Source organism: Apus apus, chromosome 5 (assembly GCF_020740795.1).
Source record: "Apus apus isolate bApuApu2 chromosome 5, bApuApu2.pri.cur, whole genome shotgun sequence".
NCBI lineage: Eukaryota > Metazoa > Chordata > Aves > Apodiformes > Apodidae > Apus > Apus apus.
In genome coordinates this window covers 60,249,264-60,263,895 of record NC_067286.1, presented here as the reverse complement: position 1 = coordinate 60,263,895, position 14,632 = coordinate 60,249,264, and the positions used below count along the sequence as shown (strand labels likewise).

Genomic DNA, 14,632 nt, shown 5'->3' with positions numbered 1-14,632 from the left:
ATGTACTTAATGTTTTGAAAGTCAAATACAAGAAACAGAAACAAGTGTAAGTACAGAAGCAAAAGAAGAAATTTAAGTACAGAAAGCTTTTACATACATACATTTATTTTCTTAAAATTTTAAAGCTGTACATTCAAGGGTATACATACATATACAGGATTAACAAATATTACAAAGCACTTTTTAAGGAATAAATAGAGTGAGCCTAAAGCTAGGCAATTAGGCATCTAAATCCATACATGAGGTACTCAGAACAGCTACATCAGTAAATCTTTTAGGTATGTATGATCTTCTTGCTGGAGAAGCACACAGCTACGTTCTCATCAATGTCACCAGCACCTATCTCCTACCTAAAAACAAGCAGCAGCCACAAATTCAACATTTCCTCTATTTGCTAAGCAATTCCTGCTCAAAGAAACAGCCAGTAAGTGATGCTGTCTTCAGACACCAGGAACACTGACAGGGCAATTTGGAGTCACAGATCCACACACCACCTCTTACTGACTAGATTTGAACTCAAATTCTGCCCCTACAGGAAAATGTGCCAGCTAATAATTAACAATATGTTAATAGCAGATAAGAACTGACCTTCACTTGCTGTCAAGTAACATTCTTTTCTGCCTCTTAGTCATAATTCATATATATTCACATATATTTTCACATTTTATGCAGTTGGTGTCTGGCTATATACGCTGTTTATGTTGTTAAATGCACCCATTCCAGTCACCTATCCCCAAACAACAGGTGCTGAGTGGCTCATTCCCAGATTCTTACTAGAATCCCCTACACTCTGCTGGGTCCCACATTCTGTAATGCTTAGCCTGGATCTTTTCTCATGTGGCTCCCCTATGGCCCTGAAACATAATTAATCCATTTTTTTTTCTTCTAATTTCAGGAGCCTCCTACAACATGACAGACATGATGCAACCCACCAAAGTGATTTTCTTACAGCAGGGTGCTGTAGATTGTACTGAAAGTACAGCAAATGCAGGGAATACATTAAGGACTTAGTACTAGTGAATTAATAATGCTCTCTTGATATCCAGGTACTAGAGGTGCCTCTTCCTTGGATGTGGGGACTCTAGAAAACTTTCTGATTCAAGTGAAATTCAGATATAATCTTTAGGAAAGGCACACGATGCCTGAAAAAGAGAAGCCTGGATGGCTGAGACAACAGCTGTCAGAAAAGACATTTTCACACAAGGTTGTAACTGAACAAGAGGCCGGGAGGTTGCTCTGTTAGAGATGGTAAGAAACAAATTCAGAAAGCTCTGGTTTATGGACCCTCCAAACAGCAAGAAATACCTTCACAAGAATTGACAGACACCAAAGTGTTGTGAGATAAGGAAAATAACAGAAAAATTATTGAAGTCTGCTGAACTAAATATTTGCTACTGACAAACACTCATTCAGAAAGGATAACCTCTGTAATGACAGGTTGTCAACAGGCAACACCTGAGACACTGGGAGCTGAGATGGCCAAATCATCTGAACAGACTGGGATGGAGTAGGACAGAGATCATATTTCTGTATTTCTGATGAAAAAAAAAAATCACATGCTCCTTCCAAAGGAACCTTCTATAGAAAAAAATAGCACACCCACTCTCAGTCAGGGCTTAAAGGGATCCATAAATTTGACTTGTGTCCAAAACAAATTACCTTAAAGCAACACAAACACCAAAAATTAAGATATGTACACACAAAACCTAATTTTAGGAATACATATATAGATACTATCAAAGCTAAACATTGAAGGAAAAGAAGAAGGAAAAGTCCATAAGGACTGAAGGAACTCAGTGGATCTGCAACAGCAGAGATACATTTAAAGAGTTGCATCAGCAAGGAGAATCACAGAATCGGAGAATCCCGATTGGAAAAGACCTTTAAGATCATCAAGTCCAGCTGTCAAAGAAGGGGACAAATGGCAATAGAACAAGGTTGCAATTGAACAAATAATTAATGACCAGGCCGACAAGAGCAAATAAGGATGTATGGTTCCTTTTGCACTGCATATTCATGAGTAGGGTAAGTAAAAGGCATTTTTGAATGTGAGTATGCCCTACAGTTCTAAACTGGAGGGTTTGTAGCATGCAGTCACACCAAGTATGAAGGTTTGTTTGGGCAATCACTCCCAAGGTGGAATAAAATACAGGCTTCAGTAACAGCTAACTTAATGCAGCTTCCATCAAAGAAATAAATAAAGAACAAAGACCTGAAAATTAATTTTCTGAACTGATTTCCAATAACCTTGAACAAAAAATTAAGGTAGTCCAGGTGATGAGAGAGCACAACATATAATTAACAGTTACAACAGCAGCAAAATGTTGGCAATAAAAAAGCTGAATGAGAAATAGCAGCAGTCATTCAGGAAATTTAGCAGTATTGGCACAAATTGTTTGTCACCACTGGTGACTACAAATATAACTACAAAATGCTGCTTCACCATATCTACTGCAAATCCGGAAGAAAGATCAATTATTAAAGAGTCAGATTTTTTAAAAAATAAAATACAACATACTTATATAAAAATGTACTGGCACACAAACACTTTGATCTTCTACTCAGAAAACTCCTTGTCTTTCTCTGGAGGAAAAAAACCCAACAAAGGAGAAAGTCATTGAGCTTTTCTCAGTCAAAGTGCTGAACACATTTTGTGTTACATGTTGTGTTCCCATCTGTTCTGTGGAGATGCAAAAAACACATAGTACAAGAACATTGGTTTCTAAACACAATGTGATATATAGGATTCACTTAGCTCATCTACTAATTTGCTAAATGCATCACTGTTTCACAGAGGTTCTTGGTAGCTGTCACATTTATTCATTTATTTGTCTTTCATTTCATCAGCTGGGATATATAAAAATCTTTATACACAGGAATCTGAAAGCAATAAAAATATCCTGTAATTTAGCTAGTAGGACAAGACAACAACTTCATTTTCAAGCTAGCAACCTTCTGAGTTCATCTGGCTTTTTAAAAATTTGCTCCATGAAATCTCACCACCCATGAACCTGAATTTAAAACAAACAAAACAACCTACAAGCTAAAACAAAAAAACCCACCCAAAACAGAAGAGAAACTATAAAATCTGAATAGATTCTGTTAGCAGTATTTCACCAGTTCCTATTGTTCAGGGATCAATATTTCTAGCTTAAATAATTCAAAAAATTAAGTATTAGGAAACTGTCATCACTTGTCTAAAAATATTTATTTATTTATTGTAATTTTGTGCCTTCAGTATTTTTGTGACATAGACCAATCTGGATTTCTTTAGAAAACACAGTAGTATCCCACTATTTCTGTTTCATATCTCACATTTTCTGTAGACTTGTTGAATATTTTGTTCCAAGTTTTCAAACATGCTTCAGAAAACTACAATGTCTAGTAATACAGACAAAAAGTTGTTTCTTTCAGAGCTCTATTGAGCACTACTGGCAGTTACTCAATTATGGGGGTGATTATGACTCCCAAACAATATTTAATTTTACAAACCCAGTATCTGAATCATTGCCAATATATGGGCAGTATCAACTAGAATGAATTTATAAGTTTAAGACGATTCTACTATGCAAGTGCTCTAATTCTCTGATCCTATAGTTTGTTTATTGCAATTTTCAGTATGTCGTTAAATGACACTTTCAATAATTTAAGACACAAAGTCTCTACTCTTCCACAAGCATTGTCCTTCTGTGAATACATGTATTCATTAATGAGTCACTTCTCATTTTCAGTCTCTTTACACTAATGCCATTAATTATTCTTTGTAGGACCTGAGCCAAAACCTATTGAATTCAATGATTAAAATTTAGCTCAGATCCTTAGTTCTACCCTTATTTTTTTCTTTATTTGGATGGCTTAACAGTTTGTGATTTGCAAACAGATTTGCCACTGCAAAAGATATCTAAGGAAGTCCTGTGAATTGTTTCAGAAAGTTACAAAAGTGTTCCTTTTATGCTGCATCTAAGGCAAGAATTTAATGTAAAGAAAAATCAGAATTTTCTTGTCTAGGTCAAATAATTTCCTAACTCTTTTTATGATACAGCTACAAATCAGTGTGCTGTGTCAATTGATTCAAACAGCTAGACACTACACCCACTGCATTCACTGATGATTCCATTATTTCTTATTTTCAGATAGTTAAAAATAAACCTAGAAAGACTCTGATCCTATCTCTTCCTTATTTTTATTCTCAGAAACATCCAGCTCTCCATTCACATCCTAAAAAAAATGTCAAATACGTATTGTAGACATTTTTATTCAAGTACTGTCAGTATATAATTGCAAGAAGATAAAATGGTCAGAATTTGCTAACAAATCATCAGCTGAAGTGCCGAGGAACTCATCAGATTGTGGAGCAATGAACACTGGAATGAAAAGACAGAACTACATTATCTGGGCCAGACTCTGTATTATCAAATATAGATTGGCTTTCTTAGCTTCCCTTGCAAACACCTTTGATTTTTGTTTTTAAAATCAGACATTCCATGTCAGTAAGTAAAAACTCCTTGTAACTGCTTGAGAAACGTCTAATTACTAAGATCCAAAAAGTGATCTGCATTTAAAACTTGCACTAATAGTCTGACAGAAAAAAAAAATCTATAAAGAAAACAATTAACTGAAGCCCATTTCATTCATCAAAACAGCAATTTTGCAGTCTGCAGTAAAAATTAGACCAAAATCTGCTAGCAGAAATACACACATATCTGTATGACACATCTTAGGTGAGAAAGGGCATAGAACAACAAGTAAGGTGAACCAAGAGTAGAAAGATGCTTCTATTTCAGGAATCCAAATTCAGAAATAAACAAAGAACATAATGGAGCCTTATTGTCACTGACAGTTATTAGCTTATTTTAGTTTAAAAAATATTTTTAACAGTATTCTAAATAATGTCCAAATTTTACTTAAGTCAGATGCATCCAAACATAGAAAATTTGCTTCTACTACCTGACTACTAGAATACTTTAGCATCCTGCAAAGACAGTACCTACGATCTCTGAAAGCTGCTGATGCTGATAACAACAACTATCAATTTAAATGCAGCCTGTTTTTCTATAATTCACTTCTTCAGGGGGTGGATAAACTGCAATTTTGATACCAGATCATTTGAAGCTTGAAGTAAAAAAAATAAAAAGGAGAATACTTCAGTTTTGTTTAGCATCACTCCAGTGAGAACACGCACATCCACGTTGTTACACCACTTCCTCAAGGAGTTTCTTAATTCCATCCATCACCCAAAGTTCAGGCTATTTGTACTTACGCTTTGCAGTTCTCCTTACTCCTCTCATTTTGCTTTCTCAAATCAGCAATTTCTTCATTGCTGTTATCTATATTTTCCTGCAACCTAGCAATTTCATTCTTCTTTTCTGTGATTTTCGCAGTATACACTGAAATGACAAAATAAATTACAAAGTAAGCATAGGTGTTTGCAACATAGGCTTGAAATAAAAAGCCTGTGTTCAGAATGATTAAAAATTTCTTCCAAAATACTTCATGCCAGAGGAGTGGACAGCCAGCAATTAAGCAAAGCAATAACAAAGTGAGTCAAAAATTTAGGGAGTTTCAGCTGTGTGGCAAGTATATTAATTATCATCTAATGTTGTGATATTGACTTTGGAAGAAAAAAATTGCTTGTGCTCTTTCTGCATCCCAGTCTGTATAAAACTGAAGTAACTATTAGTGGCAGAGAGTAAAGCAGTCATAACAGTCAGGGCTGACCCTTGGGTTTTTTTGTAGTTCACAGTGTCTGCAGACGATAGAAGTGATGTACAGGGAAATCAGAGTCTAAGAGACTGACTGAAATACAAAAGCTTGCTTGAAATAAAGGTCTCTTTCAAACGTTTGTTTTCTTTTACAGAATTCCAGAAACATAAATGTCTTGAAGGGAAAAATAAAAATGTCACTAAAGGCATTTAATCAAATAATTGCTGGAAACAGGAGCTGAGAAATTAAATTTAAAAAGGAATTTACTCAAGATTGGGATGTGTAATATATGATAAATTAATATAGGAAAGAGGTTAATTAATTTAAAAAAAAGGCATTATAACAACAAATTCTCAAAAATCTGTGGAGATGCCTAAGGCAGATTTTTAAATTTTTAATTCTGCCTTTCCTAATAAAAGACAGTTGATAAGATTTTCTGAGTAAGTGATTAACAGGGGATCGATGTTGTTGGACATGATCACTCTTCTTTCACAAGTAAAAGCTGTGACAGCTACTGTGCATGCTCACATTGCAATGCAATGAGCACAACCAGGTGCACTTTTTTTTTTTCTCTGTCCTGTTTATTTCTGATTTTTTCCATACAAGGTTTCAGACTAATTAGTGGCAAATCATCCCTTGCCATCACTGCTGCCCTAGAACTCTAGATGCTGAAGTTGGTGGCCCTAAACAAAAGCCAATCACAGGCATCCTGAGCTTCTCATCTACCAGACCAGGAAGGGGATCTTAGCTCTGCAAGATGTGTCTTGAACTGCTTGAATTAATGCCCTAAAACTTCAGGTTTGGGTTGTTTGGTCTAAAATAAGACTCAAACTTCAGTTTTACAGTACTTGCTCATTTTCAACACCAGCCGCATTTATACCAGAAAAAAACACTTCTCCAAGAGAAACATCAGTTAGTGAAAAGCAAAAGACTCTCAATGTATTTTAATATCTTGAGTTATCCTGAATATCTCCAGCATCTTAGCGTTTTCAGGATCTTAAGTCAGTAAGTTGCCATTACCCAGCATGAAGTGTAACTGTTGGACAACTGACATATGATTTTCTGGTTAAAAAATAAAGTGTATTTGGAAGTGTCCTGCAGATGACATTTTGAGATTTACCTGCCTGTAGCATAGCTGTTTTAGCAAAATATCTATTACATAGCAAAGCTTAATATTTCATTTAGTGTTCTCTGTAGATGAGCACTTCTGTGACAAGAGTGAGTTGTTCTACTCACCCGTTGATTTGCAAGGACCTTGTGGATGAGATCCAGCTCACCCAGCTTCACAATGCAGGCACCTACTTCAGAACTGGGCACCCATGGCTACAGCCACACTCAGAGGAGACAAGCAGACATTTTTAAAGTTTACTTTATCTAAGCTTCTTTAAAGTCTTTCTTTAGGATAAGACAAATCACGCCCTAAAAGTGCCCATTTCCCTCCACTGGTTATAAAGGGACTCAAGCCAAAAAGCCTGACGAATCCCACACTAAAAGTCCAAGGCTGAATGCTACAACTGTTCCTCTGCCAAGTAATACTCACACAGAGACAAAATCAAATCAGCAGAACTATTTCTGGGTAACGTTTTGAAAGATTTAACCCAAACTTTTAAAAGTCTGACTGTTGGTTCCCACATAATGAACTATCTCTGAACTGAACACACCAACAGCTATGCTGTGTCACTACACAGCCTTTGCATTTTCCCTACAAAGCATGCTCATTAACAGTAAGCTTACATAAATGTTAAGAAAAACCTGAAATCCAAGGTTCAGTGATGTGACTGAAGACTTAAAACAGAATTCTAGGTGTACCAGATCTAGGCTTACAGGTGTTTTAATGTGCAAGGTGCTTCAATTTAATATTGATCATCTTCTTAATGAGTAAGTACTTGCATGGACATATCAGTCAAGATTATTAGAAATGTTGCCATCAACAGGAACACCGATTAGGCCAGAATTATCTCTTGTTCTTTTTTTCCTGAAGGTTCTGAGCTGAGTTCTGCCTATCAAGTACCAGCGATGAGCACACATGGCCTCAGATTGTCTAATGAATAGTTTCTCTACCACAAAGGTTCTCATAAGTGAGTGATTCCACATAGCAGTCTGCTAAAAAAAAAAAAAAAAAAATCAGTCCAGACCTAAGTACATAATATTATATTGTCTGTAAGTCTTGAGGGGGAAAAAAATTGGTGTGGAACAAGACTTTCTCTTTGAGTTTACTGTCTAGAATTTCAAAAAAAATTTACCAGCTGCTTGATTTCAAAAAAGAAGTACCAGGCTTGGGTAGGCAGCAGCAACTGAGAGAACTTTCATTATTTTAAGAAAACTGAAAGAGAGAAGAAGCACTGAGGCAGAGGTCCAAAGCTGGAACAAACAAAAAAACCTGAAGAAAGAAAGGGAGGCAAGTGGCAGATGTATTGAGCAAGCACAGCTGAATCAAAGAACTGCCAGTGACTGGGAGCTGCTACAGAGCAAGAGCAGGAAATGGCGCAGCATGAAACTGGCTGTCCATGAGACAGCTGAACAGCATTAGCTAAAAGTCGCCAGCAAAAGCAAAGTCTGCTGGGGAGAATGAGCCAGTATTGACGGCAAAAGAGGAGGCAGGGTGAGGGCAGGACACGGGACAGCTTCCATTATTGGGCTTGCTTCCGTCCCTGAGACACAGAACATGTAGCAGAACTAATGAAACAAAAGCAGTGTGCTCAGTGCCTGATAAAATGATAATTTGTCACTACTCACAATTTATCTGTTGATTCACGTGTTGCTTGGCAAAAGAGGTTTGTTCTAGCTGGAAAACTAAGAAGAATAAAAAATAAAATCATATATGTATATATACACACACAGGAGTTGAGCTGTGAAATGTGTATGTTGTGCAGCATTAATTGCAAACTGATTAACAAACATTTTAACAAAATAATAACAATTTTACTATAAGTAGCTATTAGTACCCCTCTCCATAACCTCACAGCCAACAAAACATTATGTAACTATCAAAACCCTAATATTATAAATTATTTTACTTTAATAGAACTGTGTAAAGCAGAAAACATAACCATATGTACTGCGTTAGTAATAACTAATTTAAAAATATGATACAATGACCCACCAAACTCCAGCAGAAGTTTGTCTAAGTTGCTCAGAAGCCTGTCAGTCATTGTGCAAACTGCAAAAGAAGAATGCAGTTCAAGGATTTACACAGTCAAAAGCTTTATTGACACAATAAACAAATTCAAATTGCAAGACAGTACCATGGCTTTTAAAATAAAAGGGAAAACAGCTTTCGAATCAGTATCTAAACCACTTAGGTGGTACCAAATTTCTCACTGATAGTGGTAATGGAGTCATTAGAAGTCTAAACCACAGCTAGGAATAAAGATAGATCATTTAGATAAAGCTTTGTTCCTGGAGCAGTCCTGTCTCTGAGAGGCTTCATGTTTTTAGAAGGCATGAGGAATATAAGAAAGATGATGCTTGTGTACAAAATGTGCAGCCTCTGCTCCAGCTGGTTTATTAAGCCTATCGACTGCAACACTGGTAATATAAAAGCTGCTTATCCACCCTGCACACTCCTCCCGTAGCAAGTGCAATGTACATTTAAATCAGAAGGTATATGCTTAAGTGTGATTAAAGAGTAAATTTATATACAATGGAAAGCAGATTATTACAGATTTATTATTATGTTTGTACAGGGCTGCTATGTGCAGAAACCCAGTTATGGGGTTTTTAACAGTTTGGGAGTCATGTCGTCTTCTAAACAGGTTGCACTCTTCTAAAAAGGTGGTTCTGATAACATTGAGCAAAGTTATCTGGTATTTAACTGTCCCACAATGGCTTCCCCATACCCTTGGTGCTGCGTAGGAGGTAAAACCACAACAAATTGGTGATAAGGATGAGGTTCTAATCCAGGATAAAGAGGAATGGGAAACAACTGCAGAATGGAAATAAAGTGGCATTAAGGCTACACACTGTAGAACTAAGGCTGTGGAAACGGGAGGGGGTGGGGGGAGCATTTAAAACGCTGGATGTTTGACAGAAATGAATTTGCCTAATAGCGCAGTGAGGATCAGAACACCTAATCCAAGTGACTGGATTAGCGTAGGCTGTGATAAAAACTCTGAGAAAGAGATGATAGTTCTACTAAATGTATTTAAAAGCTTGCAGCACTATTCCTGGTGCCTGAAAACAAGTTAGCAAGCAAAACATTTTCTGAAAATACCAAGAAAAGTACTAAAAAACACTACCTCAATAGAAAATATTTTTGGTTTCACACGATCTAAAATAAAACCCTAAGTAATTCCTTTGGATGCAAAAATTAGTTTGGAGCATCAATTACAAATCTGTTCTCTGGAAACACTTTAACAATATTTTTTGTGTTGTTTCCCTAAAAGTTACCATAAAAACTGCAAGATATTGGGGCGTACCGAAGAAAATACACAGATGAATAAAAAATTAAAAGCACAAACATTACTTTAAACAGCAAATTATTTATATTGTTTGTTTATCAATCACGACAAAGCTCACCAATAGAGCAGACTGTACAGCTGCATATTATTAAGATACATACTATTCTATAATCTAGTCATTAAGAGTTATGATTAATTTTCTCTTTTAAATGCTTTTGTAGAAAAGAGAAACCAAGTTAAAGCAAGTGTTCATGTTTTGTTTTCTTTTTCTGTAAGTTTACAATACAATTTCTGTAGAGGGCAAAGTTGCAGAAAATGACAGTGTTTCTGAAAGCATGAGTATGTAAAATACTTGCTATTTTGGATATTGTCAAAAACAAGTCACATAACTGCAAGTTATAAATGCTATTCTGTGTTGTGATTTAAGAGGATACACGTCACTACTAGAAAGGGCTGAGAAATTCAATTCCACTGGTAATCTAGAGGATGTTTGCAGATGTTAACCGCAGTTAATGCCAGCCTGAAACAAAAGACATTCATATTTTGGGCAATTGATTACTTCCAAGACATGACTATAGTAAAGACTAATTCTTGGTCCTACTGGAGAAAAGTGGCACCTATTCAGAGGATGTTCTCAAATGCGGCTGTTACTTTTGTTAAAGAGAAATATGTGCTACACAGTAATGGGCAAAACGGCTTCAAACCGTATGTGTTATTTCTAATGGTGCTATTCAGAGCACTGCCAGAAGACAAATATCATTATGCATCTCGCATTTTCGCGGCGCGTCAATAAATGCGATTACATGGAATTCAATTGTGGCAACAAAGTTTCCTGTATTACAAGATTGCCCTGAGTGCAAAAACGACCAACAAGCTGCCTGATGGAGGCTCTTGCCATGACCACAGCACTGACATTAATGCCTCTTGTTACAGCAGCAGCTCCGTATCCCACCTGACAACAGCCATTTCTAGGTTCTTCGTTAAGAGGTGAAAAAATGCCCATAATCTATCAGGTAAATGTCTTGCTTAAAACCAGATGTTCAATTCCACCCGTTGTCAGCTGGGCAACGGTATTAATGTATGTCGGCTTTGTATAATTTTAATTCCAGTTGGGCTTTTCTGAGCCCAAGCCGTGTTTCTCCTGTGCTGCTCATTACTGTTTAAGATCCCTCTTAAGTGGCTGGCTGTTCGATTCTTCTTGACATTCAGTAGAGTTCACGTTTCTAGACTATCTTTTTTGCATCTGTTTTGTTTAAAAATAGATATATGTGTGTGTCTCGTCGTGTTGTTTATGTTCCCCCACCCCTCTTCTGCAACACCTTTTGAGGAACCCTGTGAGGAAACCTGAAGGCTGCATCCAAGGACATGCCATCTTTTTCAAAAGCCCTTGCTGTTTTCACCGTTACTTTCCCGATTTGAGACAATTACAGTTATTACACCTGAGCCGATGTACTTGCGGGGCTCTTCATTTATGAAGTCCCTGTTTCTAACACTTATATTTTCAAAGCGTGTGTTGCTACGTGGCGAGCTTTCCTCCTGAGAAAGCCAAAGATTTACCGGATCGCCACATTCTACTTGGTCGGGCACGCAAGTCAACAAAAGGATACTGCTGCAGATTATTCCCAGAAATTACAAATTAAGCTGATTTTCGTCAAAATGTTGCGGGGAGGCGGGGAGGGGGGAACCCGACCTGCGGCTGCAGGTGACCGCCACAAAATGGCGGCCCGAGGGAAGGGCGGCTCGTCCCTCCCGGCTGAGAGGGGTGACCAGGCGGCCTAAGCGTCTCCCCTGCGCTTTGAGGGGCCACCAGCACTGAGAAAGTGACCGGGACGTGGTGTCCCCTGCACCGCCTGAAGCACTAGCTTGAAGGGGATGGGCGAGAAGAGCCCTGGCAGCCCCCGCCAGGGCTGAGCACCGCCTGGCCGCTGCCCCTCACGCCCGGCCGGCCCCCGCCGTGAGGCGGGAAAGCGCCCAGGCCGGCCGGCCCCGGGCGGGCGGAGGAACGAGTCGCCTCAGCCCCGTCGAGGGGGTTACCTCCCCCGCCACCGGGGCTGGCCGGGCTGGGAGCCAAGGGGGGCTGTCGGGCTTTCCGCTGGGAAAAGCTGGAGCAGCTTCCCCGGGCCGGCAGAAGGGACTGAGGCCGTTCCGCAGCAGCCCTCCCTCCGCTCCCCCGGGGGCACATCAGCGGGCGGGCGTGTCCGCCAAAAAAAAAACACACCAAAAAACCCACCCGTTTGCCTAAACAGTGGGAGTTCTGAGGGAAAGACCAACGCTCCCGAGGGCTTGGAGAAGGAGGGCAGAGCCAGCGGCTCCAGGAGCGGGTGGAAAGCGAGGAGGATGCTCCATCTGCCGGGGAGAGCGGGCGGGGAGAGCGGGCAGCGCCGGGGGCTCAAACACACCCGCACCCTGGGCTGCCACAGGGGGAGGAGGAAGAGGCTGCGGCTTCGTGACTCGGTGTGAGGCATTATAAGGGGGAAAAAAAAGTGCTTCCCTCCACGCTGCCGGTCGGGTTTTAACTCCCTGTTGAGGCTCCGGAGGAGGCGTTTCGCACCGTCAGTAAGCAAAGGAAGAGAAGTGAGGGCAAAGGGTGGGGGGAAGGAAAAAAAAAAAACAAACAGACATGGTTATGACTGATGAAAGAAGAAACGACAGGGAAAATAGGAAAAGGGCGTAGGAGACGCACAGGGAAGTGTTTCTGCCACCCGCAGCACCGGGTGTCGGTCAGATGCGGTTCTGCTTCCAAGAAGAGTCAATTCAACCCACAAGAAAAGCAGCTTGGAAGAGAAACAGCTGACCTACCTGGCCTCAGGTCAGAGATGAAGGAGGGGAAAGAAAAGAGAGAGAGAGAAGCGGGAAATGGCGTGTTCTTTCGGAAGCCACGTGCCTGCGGCCTCTGCGCTGCTCACCGCTGGCCGCGAGGTTCTCTCCTTTCAGGAGCACCTCCGGGATGTTCCCGTCACCCACACTCTCTCCCTGCCTGTCCTGGATGGAAGTCGCCTCCCTACCCGTCTCCCCAGGAACGCTTTCATTCCTAGGTGCCCCTGGAGCCTCCACTATCGCTGCTTTGCCAACCGTCTTCCCAAACCATTACAGAAAACCCAGGGAGAAATCTCTTCAAAGCTTTGTCCCGTCTTAAGCAACTTTCTTAAAAGATCTCCAGCCTTCCAGAAATGGGAATTGAATAGCAGAGTAGCAGATAACGTCAGTGATGCTCATTAACACTTCCCGGTGTCCCGGCGACAAGGGATGCTGGAGCTCCCACAGGTCCAAGGACCCGAGCTCAGCCGGGAGGTCGTCAGTCATTTCAACAGGTTTTAGATACAGTCACTGGGGACTTCCCGGTTAATTCCCTCTAAGGATTGTCAAGATCTGGTCCCCAGAGGTGCTTTTCAGGGCTCTGCAGCTGCTTTTATCCCACCTATTTATTACAAGGACTTCAGACCCGAGGTTGTCTCTCTGCGCCCATCAAAATAGAGTTTCTGGAGCTGCAGAAAGGAGAGCTTTTTGTCCCGGTGGTTCCACCTTGATTGTTTTGCCTTGCTTCCCAATAGCATCCCTCTAAAAAAAAAATTTAAAAAAAACCAACCCCAAACAAACAAACAAAAAAAAACAACAAACCAGCAACTAAAAAAACCCACACACAATCAAAACCAAAACAACACACACAACCAACCCTAAAGCCATAAACAACTACTTTCGTGAGTGGCCGGCAAGCAGGAAGGACTCTTCTACAGTATCATCCGTGATGAGTGGGTTGCATTCCTCTCCAAAGAGCCACGGTAGATTCAGGGCGCAGAAAGGGCTCCCAAACCCGCTCCCCCCTCGCTGGCAGCCCCCCAGGGCCCGTGGCTCGGTTAGCAGGGAGCCCCAGCGCTGCCTCTCGGTGGGCTCTGCTTTCTTCATGCCCCTCTCCTCAGGTTTTGGGGGGCTCCCCTAGGCCCTCCGCTGGCCCCCTCCATCTGAAGGAGCGGGCAGAGGAATCCAAGACCTTCACCGCAGAGAGGACAGGGCACCCTGTGCACCCAGTGCCCCTAGCAGCACCTATGAACCACTTTGGGAAGATCTCTAAGGTCATCTCTTCCAACTCCCCCCCAGAAAAAAAGCAGGGAAGCGTTGTTGCCTGGTGCTCCTTGAGCCTGCCCTGGCTGTCCTGCTCACAGGTGCCTACAGAGGTTGTACCGACCGGCCAGAATCGGGGTTCCCTGCGGTGGTTTAGAGACTCGGGGAGGGGGCGCGATGATGCCTGAAGAGGGGCAGGGACGGGATAAATTGTGTCCCAAACAAGTGCCTTTCTTCTCAACCTGAATAACCAGCTCAGAAATGTGATGAGCAGGCAAGGCAGAGAGACTGAAACACTGGCCCTGGAAACTGGGCAAGGTTCCTGCCTGCTATCCTTCGGGGAAAAAAAACAGAACAAAACAAAACCCAACAACAAAAAGGCACGGAAATTTCTCCCGGTAAGGGATGTACGATTCCCATCCTCCTGCGGCTGCTCTGAGAAAAACTTGCTCCTTGAAGCAGCACTGTGG

The 14,632-nt window shown here is 40.8% G+C and overlaps 1 protein-coding gene across 1 annotated transcript in view; it reads right to left on the bottom strand.

Moving 5' to 3' along the window:
• C5H14orf39 (chromosome 5 C14orf39 homolog) overlaps nucleotides 1-12,568 on the bottom strand; it is a 34,132-nt gene extending 21,564 nt beyond the window's left edge. The window contains exons 1-5 of the mRNA XM_051622040.1: nucleotides 12,375-12,568; nucleotides 11,510-11,712; nucleotides 8,807-8,863; nucleotides 8,440-8,496; nucleotides 5,261-5,387 (exon numbers count right to left, since the gene is read on the bottom strand). Of these exons, the coding sequence (XP_051478000.1) occupies nucleotides 5,261-5,387; nucleotides 8,440-8,496; nucleotides 8,807-8,863; nucleotides 11,510-11,712; nucleotides 12,375-12,568 (638 nt within the window). The remainder of the gene's footprint in view (nucleotides 1-5,260; nucleotides 5,388-8,439; nucleotides 8,497-8,806; nucleotides 8,864-11,509; nucleotides 11,713-12,374) is intronic.
• Nucleotides 12,569-14,632: the final 2,064 nt, after the last annotated feature.